Source organism: Aythya marila (assembly GCF_965140915.1).
Source record: "Aythya marila genome assembly, chromosome: 1".
In the NCBI taxonomy this organism is placed as follows: Eukaryota; Metazoa; Chordata; class Aves; order Anseriformes; family Anatidae; genus Aythya; species Aythya marila.
Genome location: NC_139042.1, coordinates 164941423 through 164956374, shown reverse-complemented (window position 1 = coordinate 164956374; position 14952 = coordinate 164941423). Strand labels below are relative to the sequence as shown.

The following is a 14952-nucleotide window of genomic DNA, read 5'->3' as shown; positions in this document are numbered from 1 at the left end:
TCGGACGTCAGCTTTTAACTTTTCAAACTGTCTATTTTTGCATCCCTGACTGAAATCAAAGATGACATTCAGGTTGGGACTTCCTCTTGTTCTTGCTACAGAGCTCCAGGAGACACAACTGAAATGCATACTTAGCTAAAAAAAAAACTCTTAAACTGCTCGGATCTTCAGAAAACATCCTTATATGTAAAACATCAATCGCTGGTGCAGTCTGCTTACCTGAAACCATCCCTTCATATAAATACATTAGGAAAAAAATCAAATAAATGTTGACACACTGATGTAAAACAAAAGAAAAAAAAAATACATTTTGATCTGTCACCAGAATTGTCAATTGTTTCTGGTCCTACACATAACAGGCCCCCTTTTTTTCCCTTGGAAGAATGAATTTGGTTATTTATATGTCATCATCTGGCATACCAAATAGAGTAATATTAGACTTAAAGCGTGTGGCACTTGCAGAAATATTTTTCTGCTTTAACATGCTAGGCTGAAGAGCTCTACAAGAAATCTCTATGACAGATAGAAACGCTTTGTTGAAAGCCATGCAGGGAGCAGCATAACCGCTTAACACTGTTTTGAAGGGCTTAACCGCAGCGTAAAAGATATCTGGCCTTATGTTGCACCTCTGCCAAGGAGTGTATTTCACACTTTATGACTCTGATTTTCTCTTCCTGATGAGTATGCTGCATTTTTTTCTCCAAAGATAATATACAGAAACTTCTATTCAAAACAATTTCTATTACATACAAATGAATGGGCACCGATGGGGAAAAATCCCTATTTATGTAGGCTTTGAAAATGAAAAGAGAAATGACAAGATGAGAGAAGGAAGGAAGAGCACTCCAGCAAGCAACAATGCATACTAATGGTCAAACACCATTCAGTATCACATTTCATAGAGTATGTCTACCACTGCTATCAGCTGATGGCGATACCAAGCCTGTTTGAATTCTTATTCATTGTCACTAAACACAGTGTTTTATAAAGGATTTTCTGGAAGTTATGGGACACCTACTCCACTAGAAAAATATCTGATTGAATTGTTAAAAAGACAATAGAGATTAGCTATGTGTTACAGCTCAAGAGCAAGAAGTCTCTCCAGTTGCCAAGGATATATTTGAAAGAAGGAGAAATTTGGTTGTCAACAGCCAATAGCTATGACCTTGTTGTGAAACTTCACAGGGATTAAAATATCAGCACTGGATATTCAGTCTATTCAAATTTCTTCTTTCATCCTTAATCACATGAAGAAGTGCAACCATCAGTGGCATGAGTGGTAGCTATATAAGGAAAAATGTAGCGGGACCTGGATTATTAATAAGAAGTCCCCCTTCACATTAAAAGATATTTCCATGCTCTTGATCATGAGATGGTCTTTGCACAGGCTAATTGTATAATATCTTCAAAAGCAAGAAGAACAATCAAGAAGTGCTCTTTTAAAGCTACTCTTCCCATGGAGAAAAGGAAGAGGGACTGAAGTTTCACAGAACTCCAAGAAAATAAATGGTCAGTTTCCTGTCCGAGCAGATTTTCATCTTGGAAGGAAGAGCACGGGTAAAATTTTATGTAAAACAAGCTTTATGAAAAACTTGCCAGACTTTTAGCAAAACCAAAAAGTTCAGATGGAGAACATCTGTTAAGCCTTACCAGGACAATGCCTGCTACAAACTGCATGCCTTCATAGGGCCGCTCCTAAAATGAGTGCTGAGGGAAGCACAGAAACCTACTCCTCCCGGCATGTATCTGGGAGCACAGTGCCATTTGCAAAAAATGCTTCCACCAGACTGTGCTAATGCACCCTTTGCGTGCTTCACACCGATGAGGAGCTTCTTATCACTGTGCAACACAACTGGCATTGTAAGGAGAGGCACATGCAGTGCTGCTGGCCCAACACAGAGAACAGCGAGGCACAAGGTGCGACAAGTGGTACACAGTTAAAAAAAATAAAAATAAAAATAATAGTATGGGCATTGTTAAGCATTTCCCTTTTGGTTTGGACTGCCTGTTTTGTTCTTTTAAATGGAGGCAAATTAAACTGGGAGCATAATTTAAAATCCATAACCTGGAACACAAAATGAAAAAAAAAAATCCCAACCTTACTCTTTTTGTTTGTCCGTTTATGAAACACAGCATTGTAGCCGTTCATCTCAACATGGAACCAAGTAATGCTTTCAAAGTTTCTAACATCATCCCTGAATCGGCCTAAAATATTCCCACAGTGTGTTCTGATGGGCACTGGGGATTACTGATGGGGTGCTTCCAATACGTGCTGAAAAGACAGGAAGGTGCACGTTTTCTTTTTTTTTTTTCTTTTTAAGTAAGAGACTTACATGGCTGTTAGAAGGTGCCTGGCAGAAGGCTCTTCCCCCTCACAAAGCTCTCAACCACTGGGCCCGTGTGCCCGCAGCAGCCCCCACATGTAGCTCCACTGCTATATGCTTCTACCCTGCAGCAGTTGCTGATTCCTTCCCCTCCTCCCAGCAGAGCACCACGCAAAGGTCAGGCAAAAGCCTTGGAGATTAAATTGTAAGTGATTAAAATTTCCATTATTTTGTGAACTTGTTCCACATATTAAAAAGCCCTAATGGAACTTGCACACATTTGTGCAGGTAGAAAGGCACATGATGACAGGAATTAAGGAAATTAATTCCTGTGCTTTGGACTGAAGTAATCTTCCAGAATGTAATTGGCTTTCAATCATTCACACACAACATGCCCTTCACCTTTAAATGGTAATTCATTTTACCATACAGATTTTGAATTCCGTTTGTGTCAGGCTTTAGGAAAGCTCCATCGTCATACTGGAACACAGTACATGTTTTGTCCAGGAGCAGACTACGTCAGAGCGTAACTTAGATTTCTGATGTATGCATCCGTATGGTGTTTTACCATTTCTGTGCCCCTTAGCAGGAGGAAACGCAAACACTCCCTGACCAGAGATCAAGCAGCCATTCAAGGCTCCGCAGTGCAATGTTATTAGTGCTGCCGCTCATGGAATGCTCTTTATTTTTCCGCTGCGCTGCGCTCTCTGTGGGACATGGAAAAGTGGTTACAAGTCTACAAGGCTCTCCTGGGCTATGTCTAGATCACAGCAGAGCTGCGCAAAGCACAGTGACAGTAAACATAGCCGTGTCTGCTTTAATAAAAGCAACAGAAATGTGCAAAATCTCACTACATAGCACTTTCCTTCTTCCGCGGCTGAGAGAGAAAGACTACAGAGGAAGTATCTGGAAGCACTAGGGTTGGAGTTGCTTCTGGAGTGTCAGCCCACCCGCTCCACTTGACGTAGCAGCAACCTGTTACGGGTGATGAAGCACACCTCACTGACGAAACAGCCTTCTCAGGCCAGGTGCAGTATTTAAATCTATTTCTCCTTGTCTGTATTTTCCTTTTGCACATCACATCCTATCATTCCATGATGTTGCATCTCCCTCACACTACTGTCAGCCCTGGCTGACGACCAGGGAGACCGTAACATTGGCACCTCTGCCAAATGGTTAGGCATATCCAGGACACAGCAAACAGATATATATTATATTTAAATTGGGACTAATTTGCATTTTTTGTGTACTGTGGATTTTTTAAAGTGTTTTTTTCGTGATGAAGAGGAATGTGTAATTCTGAAATAGTAATACTTGCCTCAGAAAAGCCAGGTTTGCTAATGGATTGCCATCTGTTCAGCCCTTTGCCAGGAAATAGATTTGTCCTGCTTACTGAAAACAGTATTAGGGTGAAACTGTAGATTACACAGTGGATTTCTGAGCAGTTTAATTTAAAGTGCGTGCTAGCACTTTGTTATTTCAGTAAGAATAATTTTAGATTCTCCTTTTCTACCGATGTTTGAATTTAAGCCATCTAGCAAAGTGTATTTAGAGTACTTTGGATATTAGGAAAATGCTGTTCACCAAAAGGGTTGTTGGGCACTAGGACAGGCTCCCCAGGGAAGTGGTCACAGCACTGAGCCTACTGGAGTCCAAAAAGCGTTTGGACAATGCTCTTGGACATAAGGTCTGATTTTTGAGTGGTCCTGTGTGGAGCCAGAAGTTGGACTAGTTGATCCTTGTGGGTCCCGTCCAGCTCAGGATATTCTGTGATTCTATGATATTTTGTGGGCTGTTCTGCTCTCAGTTGAGTTCCAGGAAAGCTGCCCACATCACCTTTATCATTTTGAAACCGTGCTCATCAGGCTCCTTTTGCCCAAGATTTACAGAAGGTGCTCTCTATCTTGCTTTGAAAGCACATCTTAACCCTCTAGAAAGAACATGTTAAAAAAAAAAAACAAGGCAAGAAAAAAAGAAAACAAACAACACTGGCCTAAATCACTCCTTCAAGGGTAGAAGATCCATCTTCACATGCCGGGAGCCTCTCAGAGCTCCTCGATGCAAGTCAGGAAGAAAAATACATCAGCAACTCAAAATGCTGTTTTGGGAACTGTTTGACCTCTTTAGCTCACGGAGCCCACGAAGCAACACAACTCCGGCACCAGGTAAGTTATTCTCCCCGGCAACCCACAGAAACCCAGCGGCTGAGCCTTGCCAGGGGCACAAACGCGCGGCGAGGGAGAGGTCCAATTTTTCCATCCCGCGGGCGAAGGACGAATTGAAACCCAACTTCCAGACACCGGCACCCCCTCGGCGAGGCTGCCGACACCAAGTCGAAGCAGCCGGCGGGGTGACAGGGCTCCGCGAGGCAGGCAGCACCCCGACACCCGCAGCAGCAGCCAGGCCGGGCTCGGGGCCAGGCGGCGGGGGCGAGCCGGGCGGAGGCGGCGGCGGCACGGCCGCGGAGCCCCAGCCCGGGGGCTGCCGGCGCTGCCGGTGGCCGCTCAGCCGCTCGCCGCCGGCGGACAAAGTTTTCTCGGCCGCCTGGCAGCCCCGCTCCTCCCGCCCGCCGCGGGGCCGTGCCGCGCCGAGCCGCGCTTACCTCTGTCCAGCGTGAGCGGCTGCACGGCGGCCAGCGTCGCCATGTCTGCGGCGGGGCTGGAGCCCGAGTGACGCGCGGCTCCGGCAGCGGCGTGGGGAGCGGGGAAGGGCGGGGAGGAGGCTGGCAGGGAGAGGGGGCGGAGGACGAGGGTGGCTCCGTGGGAGGAGGAGGAGGAGGAGGAGGAGAAGGTGGAGGAGGAGGAGGAAGAGGAGGAGGAGGCGGACAGGGTGCCCAGGGGAGCGCGGCTGGCTGCAGCCGGGGCGCCGCGATGCAGCGGGCGCAGGGCGGCCCGGCGGGGCCCGGCGCGGGCTGCCGGCATGGCTGCGCCGCCGGGCCCGGGGCTGCCGGGGGGCTGCAGCCGCGCCGGGCTCGCCTCGGGGCTGAGTGCCGGGGCCCTGCGGGCCGGGGGCGGCGGAGGGGAGGCGGAGGGGCGGGCCGGCTCTGGCCCCGCCGCCCGGGGGTGCCGCAGCAGAGGGAGGGAGGGAGGGAGGGAGCGGGGCGAGGACGGGGCCGGGGCCGGGCAGCTCCGCAGCGCCACGGGGTGGGCAGGACGGGCCCGGCCGGCCTCGGCTGGGGCTGGGGGCGAGGAGCCCGGGTGCCTGTCAGAAACGGGGGGGGGACGTGGCCTGGCAGGGCGCTGCGGTGGCTGCCGCCTTCCCCTCTGTGGGCAGCGGTGCAGGGAAACGGCTGGGTGGAAGCTGTGCCTTCTCCGGCTGCTGCCATGTGCAGTACCGGCATTTCTGTGTTTGGCCAAGAAGCGCTGAAACTGGGGGGATGTTACGGGGGACCACGGTGCTGTCTTCCTTCCCCATACCCACAGGGGAGCTGGCAAAACAGGATGAGAAAGTGCAGCAGCAGCAGGCTGCACCTCAGCAAAAGCCTTAACGGCGAGGCTATTTAAGCACTGGTATGGATAATTAGGGGAGCTGTGGAAATTCTGTCATTAAAAGTTTTAAGAGGAGATTAAAAATGCATTCAGCGGTTTTAAAGCTAAAGAAGCTTAAATAATAAATACCAGCCACCCACTTCTGATGAACTCAAATCAGCACAAATTTCTCTAATTAGTAAACAATAAACAGTGGACCATCCAGATATCTTGACAAGAAAATGTTTCGTTTGGCTAAAACGCTGAAGTCGAGAAATCAGTTCCTGGCGAGCAGTCAGTTTTTAAAAGTGAAATTAACGTAAGGATTTTTATTATGCAGATTTTACGTACTTGCAGAGCAGCTGGATTGACATAAAGCGTAACAGCGCCTCTAAAGTAGTCACATTACTGTATATTGGATTCAGTCCTGATCAGGGAAGAAGTACGCATTTGGAGCTATAACAACCGAATGTGACAACTCTCAAACTGTTATGACACTTTAAAGAATCTACTACAGATATTAAAGTATGTTTAAATAATAGAAAAAGCATGGCGCCTAGTTAATGAGCCAATCGGGTTGTTTTTCATAGAGGACTTCGTAAGCCTCAGGCTTGCTCTTTTAAACTGCCATATTGCAAACCGACATCTTGAAGCAAAGTGCAGTTATGACAATAACTTTTCTATTAATATCTATGTAATGTTAATGCCAAATATATAGCTTCTCAGAAATATCCAACTTTAGAAATTGCAATGTTTGGGCTTGAGCTGGGTGCCTGTGGAAAGCAATAAGCTTATTCTGACTTTATCCTTTTTTATCTACCGCTGGTCAGATTTCATGTGCTCTGCCACAGGGGCTAATTGGCACTTGGAGGAGAGACTTGAATGTGAGTATTATCTGCATTCAAGGAAGATGAAAAGCAGTATTTGCTGAAATTAAACATTTCCTAATCAGCATAGCTGCACAGCTAATGCTCAAGGACATTAAAGAATTAGCCGAAGAATACTTTAAGCAACTGAACTGGGAAAATTTCAGAAATTGTCCAGCAGAATTCTTCTATTGCAGAAGGGGAGGTGGAATGAATCAGGGATTTGTGAAATGTCTCTCACTTTCCAGTGGCAATTCCCAGTAGAAATAGCAGACTATAACAGCACAAGTTAGCAAAGAGAAGTGGAACCACTTTCTTAGAAGGTGGATCATTTTAGGAAGAAGCGATGGGTCTGCCTCCCAGCCTGCTTGCTGATTCCTTGGGCTACGCTGGACCTTTTAATTCAGTAATGTGTGATGTTTACTGAACCATCAAAACTAGACTGAATTAACAGAAACTAGGTTGTATGGACTGCAAACTGGCTTAGTGCCAGACTTTCAACATGTAGTCAGCAGTCAGATGCCAGCAAACAAGACTATTTCTAATAGGATGCTTGACAACTTTGTCAATTTAGTATTTTATTCAAAGATCTAAAATGTAGATATAGAGGCTTTGGTTACTATGCATTTAGATGACACAAGTTTTGTTTTGTTTTTTAAAAAAGGATCACTGTGACTGAGTAAATATTAAAAGAAGTTGTCCTTGAAAGAAGGAATCTCTGCCCTTCAAGATTTTCCAACCTGATTGGGCAAGGGCTTGGGGAACCTGCTTTTGCTGCAAAGTTAGCCCTGCTTTGAGCAAGAGGTCAGACTGGATGTATTTCAAGTCCTTTTCAACCAAAATCATTAGAATCATAGGATCATAGAAAAATTAAGGTTGGAAAAGACCTTCGAGATCATCTGGTCCAACCATCACCCTACTACCAATGTCACCCACTAAACCATGTCCCTAAGCCTTTCCTTGAACACCCCCAGGGATGATTATTGTATGATTTTGTAATCAAGTGTCTGAATTGCTGGTAAGAATTATCTGAATAACTGTACTGAATTATTACATTCCCAAAGTAGTGTGTTTTAATGCCGCTGCGAGCAAGTAATGAAGAATGCAATGGATACTTGCAGGACTGGAGATTGTCTTGGGGAGGGGTGTTCTCACGTAGCAGTCTCAACATACGTTCTTGGTGTGATGTTGCCTAGAGGGCTCGTGTGATCCTTGAATGTATAGAAAAAGGAGTGGCACATAGAACTAGGGAAATGAGCACTGAGAAAGCACCTTACTGGAATGCTGTGTCCAGACCTGGTGTTTGTCTTTCAAGGTGGGAAATCAGCTTTGACATGAAATTTAAGGAACTCAGTCCAAGCTTACTGAAGAAAAGGGTAAGAAGGAACTAAATCACTGTGTGTAGGTAGGCCAATATATATGGAAGAGGCGTAATGGTGGAGGGATTTATAGCCTTAAAATTTATTGTTTTATGACATAAGGTGGCCCCATGGCTGGAAGTTTAACAAATTCAACCTTGAATAAGATGTACTATTCTGGCAGTAAGGATAACATAGGGACCAATTACTCACTGTTGCTCGTAATCTGAACAAAATTAGGTGTCTTTCTAAAAGGCTTGCTTTGATCTAACTTCTAAAGAAAAGTAGAATGGCTGAGGTATTCAGGAGGTTAGATGAGATAATGATAGTGATCTATTACTCTCAGGACTTTTATGACCTTTTGCCTTCCCTCATGAGTTGGTGTTGCAAGGGCTAGAAAATTATTTCTACACAGCATGGTGCAATGGAACATGGAAAAAAAAATACAGCACAGCTCCAAATAGGCTTGCTGGCTGCCTCCACCTCCACCTGTCCTAAGCTTTGCGTGGGATAATTAACTCCCTGGAACTAAGATGCTGCTGCATGACTGGAATACTGCAGTAAGTGCAGCTATTTGCTTCAATGCCAGAGCCACCTCTAACAGATAGAATCCCTGCTTTCTGGTGGCGACAGAGGCCATACCACACTGGCATAGTTAAATCTGTTTGGGTTCTACAGCACTGTATTATGCCTTCTAGCCAAGTTCTACATGTTAGTCACTGGATTAAATGTCTTGTCATGACTGAATTTCACCTTGGGTACTTGCACATGGGTTCCTACCTACCTCTCCCATGAAATTTCAGCTTGCTGCAGGACTCTTCACATCCAAGTTTACATTGGAAAATTTGTTGGGCAGCTGCTTTATTTCACCAGAGGCTACAAAAATGATTATTTTTATTTTATAATATAGTTTTATCCTGCTTATACCCCTTTTTCTTAAAGCAATATGTTACTCCATCTCTTGTTATCGACTTGACAGCACTGGGGAATGCTGCACGCTCTATTTGCAGGATGATCAGCTGTATCAGGCATTCCCCCATCAAACATAGTTTGATTATATTTGCATATTGCATGAAACTCCGGGTTATTTCAGTGAAGATCCCAGGTACAAGAAGCTTTCAAAATTATAGATCACACCTTAGAACTGAGTCACAACACACAAATGCAATTGCAATAGCAATAGCCTTTTCTCTTTTTCTGTGCTGACCAGTGGTTTCACTTGTACATTGCACTTCAGTACAACTAAAAGCAGATTCCAGTAATGTAATATGGACTGTGAATTCTCAAAAGACTGAGGATTTTTTTCATCATTCAAATTTGCTTTTTGAGTGGCGTTTTGCCTCTATGGGGGAAAGAATCCTTCCTTTTTTAAAACCCATCAGTTATTTCCATGCAGTTTCCATGGCAGAACTTGCTATATGAGACATCTAATGGTTTAACAGCAGTTTGTTTATTGGGCAAAAAACTGCATAAGTTTCCCATAAGAAGTGTAATTTAGTGCTTTCTGAGAATTATAAGCATTACTCACATGCACATTCTAATATCATGTAATGGATTACTTTTTGTAGATAACACAGTGGCTGTTTTCCCAGACACTGAAACTAATCTGGCCTTTAAAAATACTTCACAGAATCACACAGAATCACAGAATTTCTAGGTTGGAAGAGACCTCAAGATCATCAAGTCCAACCTCTGACCTAACACTGATTTTTTTTTTCTTTTTCATTTGTTGTTTAAGACTCAACTCCAGTTGACAACAGGGATAACAGGATCAAGCTTTGCTGAAAGATTCTGTATGGACCTCGCTGAACTTCAGATGTAGGGTCTATTCCTCAGTGCAGTGAGTTTCAACATGTGGTCTATAGCAGCCTGTAAGTCTATGTACTCTCTAAAAATAACTGCTGCAAAAGAAGAGCAAGCCTGCTGGGCAGGGCCCACCCCTTCTTTTAGGCCTGGAGGCAGTTTAAAAGCACCTACAAATCAGACCTTTTATCCTTGATCACCTTTGGATATCCTTGGTATCTGAAACTTGAATCTCGTTCCCTTTGTTGCCGTGACTTATTGTGGCTGCTTTAAGGACTGAGTCTCTATTGAAGTTTTGTCTGTACAGAGGCTCTTTGAGAAGAGGGCAAATTGCCCTCTGTAAGGCCACAAGCAACTTCATCTGGCTAATTCAGTGCCAGTTCAGGTTTCATCTACAAGCACCATATCGGTAACATCAGCATATTGACAATACATGAAGTCACACAGATCATAGCTAGTGTTTTTAGTTATTTGAAGAACTGAACAAAAGCATTATCCACCTACCTTCTTTGTCCAGTGTATTAATATATACTTTAGATTGAATTTTTGGATCAACATGATTTATTTTAGAACTCTATGAATGAAAAGAAAAAAGAGGAAAAATGTAGACTTTTCTGTGGAAACATGTTTATTGATTATGCTTTACTGGGTTTCTCACTGTTTACATCAAAAGATTCCTATACAAAATAAAGGAGGAGAAATAATGTGTTGTCATGAAATAGACAAACTTGACCTTAAAGGATGTTAAAACAGCAGAACATATTTTAAATTGTTCCAGAATTATCAGTGGTGAGCTAATATGCAGTGACTATGCAATGGTGCATAGTCAAATGCGTAGGCGTAGAGAAAAAAAAAAAGTGCAAGGGCAAATCATGATTCCATAAAATTGCAACAGCTAATTAATTTGGGGATGTGAACAGTGCAACAGATAACACTGGCTTCAACCTTATATTTACTGAAGCTGTTAGCCCTGTGTTCATTTTCAGGTGAGATCAGTGACATTATGATATGCATCTGAAAATGGGTGGGACCTTGATTACAAGGAGTTATTGTAATTAACTCTGATTTTAGTATACTCTGTAAGTATCTTTCTGAGCCCTAAAAATTAAAATATGATTGAAAAGCCCTTTTGGAATCTAAAGTGCATTTTCAAATTTTAATTAGGAAGTTGAGAAAAGCAAGCTGTTTACTAAGCAAATGTGTTTATTAAGCTAATGTGAGACATATGAGGTTGAAGTTAAGCTTAAGTCTGATCTGAAATCATCAATGACATGATGGGGCTACACAGATAACCAGTTTTGTCAGTCTAAGCATCAAAAAGTGGAAACAAGCCAGTGAAGAATAAAAAACTTCACCATTTGGAGAAAAGGTGTTGTGACTGAAATGAAACTCAGCAGTATTTCTGTTTCAGGCCTGCTTACTTTAAATAAATAAATAAATAAATAAATAAATAAATAGTTTTCAGAAGGCAGGTTGTGATGGTACTGAAGCTTTCCCCTGCTTTTTTATTGACATGCTCACAATAAATGCACTGATGTGGGCCAGAATATGAGGAGTGCTTAATGATTGTTGTAAATAATACTTCGTCTTCAGAAGGAGAGAGAGACAATGGGAAATATGATTAAGTTGTCTTGGGCGAAGAAGCAGTTTAATAGTTGTCTCTACATCTCCAATCAATGTCACTTCAGGGCTGATCTGCATGACACTGCGAACAATTAAATCACATCTGGTCACTGCAATGCAGTCACGCTCATTTGCCAAGTTATTCTCTTTCCTTGTGCATCCCAGTGGCAAAACCAGCTTCAGGGTACGTGTGCAAATGCTGGTGTGTCGGTGCATAGTCCCAGTATTTCAGTAAACTTTCTTTTCTACAGGCAGTTTGAAGTCCTGCTTCCTGAGCTGGAGAGTCTGCAGAACTAATCCTGCAAGCATCTGGACATAAGTCTCTCTGCTGTCATGGTAAACTTACTTGCTTCAGTGCTGTTAGCTTGTGAGAACAAGTGACTGAGTCAGTTCAGAATCTAATTAAATGGCGTATACAATATTTACTTTGTGGAAGGCCTTCAGGGAAACCTGAAATGTACAGATTAAAGGTTCCTGGCTGATTTCTGGATAACTTATTTTTAATAGTCAGAGGAACATTTCCTCTTGGCGCTACAGGAACAGCATTTTCCAACACATGCTGTTGTCCATCTGCTCAGAGCCCTCAGATGACACCATTCTGGTAAATTTGCTCTTCATTCACATTTAGAGCCATCAAATTTGCCTTCAAGTTGACCCATGTTCCATTCCAGGCCAGAGAACAAATTCTCATTTTTTTCCACACTAATGACTGCAGCACTGTCAACACTTTATATCTAACTTTTTCTTTAAATAGACAGATAACAGCTGGGATTAACTGCAGGGATTAACACCAGGCCGTAGGGGTCTTGTGACCTGCTTTGTCCCTGGCCACTGATGATGATCAATGCCCCCTGAAGCAGCACTCCAGGCGCCATTAACAGCTATCATCAAGCAACCATGAGCCTCCAATTTTTCTGTAAGCCTGTGTTAGTTTCTGCAGTGACAGTCAGGACCATCTCATCTAGTCAGTGACTCCAGTGGGCTTGTAAGCACAGAGAGTTCTCTCTGTTCATGCTGAAGCTCTGTTCTCTGGTGCCATCTCCCAGTGTTGGCACCAGAAACCATTTCTTGTTGCATCCCTTTGCTTAGTCAGACAAACTCCCTTATGGAAATGTAGTTGTGCTCTACTAGCAGCCCTTGGAGACAGTGGCTGTGATCACAGTGACCACTGTACAGCTGCCAGACTGTGCCTGACAATAATTCATGTGAAGGAACCCCAGACAGCACCCTGCTTGTGCCTCCCCCAGGAACAAGCTCAGTGTGTCAGCGATTCACAGGCCTCTTTAGCATCTTTCCAGTAATGCCCTTCTGCTGAGATACGCTGTGAGGCTAGATTATGGACATGCGCTGTGTAGAGGTGTATGAGACCAGCCAGTCACTCCCAGCCAACTAGGTGATTCTTACTTGAGTTGGGGAACTGCAGTGGACTCAAGTGCAGGCCTAGGGACAGACCTGGTAAAGACCTCATGGTCTGATCACTACAGTAGTACGGGACAGTGGACCATAAGATTATCCCTAACCAAGACCTTCTGCTTTGTCAGAGATGGAGGTGGCAGGGTAGGGGAGAGAAATCATGCCCTGGTTTGATTCTGCTCTGCCTATTTTTGTTGAATCCAGCTGTGTCCTTTGACTTACATAATCATTTTTTATAACAACGATTGACCCAATCTGCTGCCCTCCAGTGAGTACTGGATATACTGTAGCACAACACTGAAATGTGGCAGAATGAAACCATTTAAATTAAATGCATCTGGAAGACAATAGCTTCCCCTACAGCTTATTACTGCAATGTTGCTGTTGTCCTGTGAGCTCCTCTTTTCATCACCTGATGATATCTCATGTGCTGGGAAAGAAGGAAGAATATGAGAAGTTTGGGTAATGAGAAGACGTTTGGGTTCAGCAGCTCTACATCCTGGCTAAAAGCCAGCCCTTCCAGACCCAGTTCTGCCTTGCCAGCTGGGGAGAGTCCTCTGACCTTCCCTACCAGCCCATGTTACTAACCGGCATGGAGCATGAGCCCTGCACAATGTCAGTGATTTACCAAGACAGAAATAATAAATGTTGCAAAACGCAGTGCACTTTACAGGGCCGAATGTCTCTGTGTTGCACGCCCCAGTGCTGTGTGAAACCTGCATGGGCAGCTAGAGCTTTATTTGATTATGCATGACTAAGATAATGTCCTTGGATTTCAGTCGCAACACTGGACAGTCCAGAAACTAAGCAAGAACAATAGCAAGAGAAGGGCACTGCTATCGGCAGGCTGTGGGATGGGAATTTGCTCAACTTATCATTTTTTCTTTTGCTCTCTGTCCTCAAAAGGTCTCAATTTTGCATATTTTTTTTTCTCCTCCTGCAATGAGACTGAAGAGACTATTTTGAGCTTGAGTTCTCTGGCAGCAAGAAGGGAAACTCTTTATCTCACAGATGTGCCAGTAAGAGATTTAAAGGCTGTTTTCTTTTTTCCCTCTAGAGATACCTGTAGGTTCTTATTACCCCTGTGAAAGAAAAGCTGTGTCTGTTTTCCTTGCTTTTGAGGGATTTAGGAACTCTCTTTATGTAAAACTGCTGAACCTGGCTGTACACCTGGGCATTTCCAGGAAAAAGAACTATTATTATGAATAGATAACAATTTCAGAAGAGCAGAGAATTTCAGGATCTCAGTTCACGTTCATCTTCTAGTATGGTGATTAGAGCCAGTAGATATGGAGCTGGAAGGATTTCCCCTCTGCATCCAAACCTTACAAAACCATCCCCCACCAATTACGTGTGCTTTACATTTTCACCCAGTGCAGCTGCTAAACAAGAAGCTTTTCCCACAGCACAGCATTCATCCTTCAGGGCTGATAATATACAAGCAGAGCTGGCTTCAGTCACAAGCAACGTGGGGAGCAACACACCGAGAGCATCGCGGTGTGTCACTGCCCCAGGGCTGCCCTCCTGAGCTCCGCTGCCAGGCCAGAGGTGAGCACTCCCTGCTTGCAGGGAGCACTGCCTCATGGCAAGAGACAGCAGTGCTGGGGGAGCTCTGCCTGCCCATGGCTTTGCTACACGACAAAGTGTTGTCTGCTGGCAGGGTAGATAGACTGTTCCTGCATTTCGGAACAGGAGGAGGTGTGGGCATCACCACCTACCCACAGCCCCCAGAAATGTTCCTGGCCACTTGGACCTGTGCTGGGCCCCTCCACTTCAACAGCTGCTGCTCTGCTGTAAAACTGAATTTTGTTGCAACGCTGAGGGCCGGAGACATCAAAATTCAAACGTTTTCAGCTGTCAGCAAGCCCTGCACTGAAGGTAACGGGTTGATCTAGTGTGCCATGGTATGGTCAGGCTGTAGGGCTGTATGCACAAGGGGGCAGAGCTGAGCTGCAGTGGGACTCCTTGCTTGTGGTTCTCACTAGGAACATCCTAAAATTAAAGGAGAATGTCTACAAGGTTTTGGAAGAGCTTTCAGGGGTAATGAAGCAAGAAGAAACGCTCTGTTATAGGCCACAGAGGCCCCTCAGCCAGGACC

At 44.3% G+C, this 14952-nt stretch overlaps 1 protein-coding gene across 2 annotated transcripts in view; it reads right to left on the bottom strand.

The window, feature by feature from the left end:
* Positions 1 to 5333, bottom strand: part of LIN7A (lin-7 homolog A, crumbs cell polarity complex component) — a 50895-nt gene extending 45562 nt beyond the window's left edge. For both annotated transcript variants that reach the window (XM_082751434.1, XM_082751433.1), the window contains exon 1: positions 4927 to 5333. In XM_082751434.1, coding sequence (XP_082607560.1) covers positions 4927 to 5245 — 319 coding nt within the window. In that variant the 5' untranslated portion in view covers positions 5246 to 5333. The remainder of the gene's footprint in view (positions 1 to 4926) is intronic.
* Positions 5334 to 14952: the final 9619 nt, after the last annotated feature.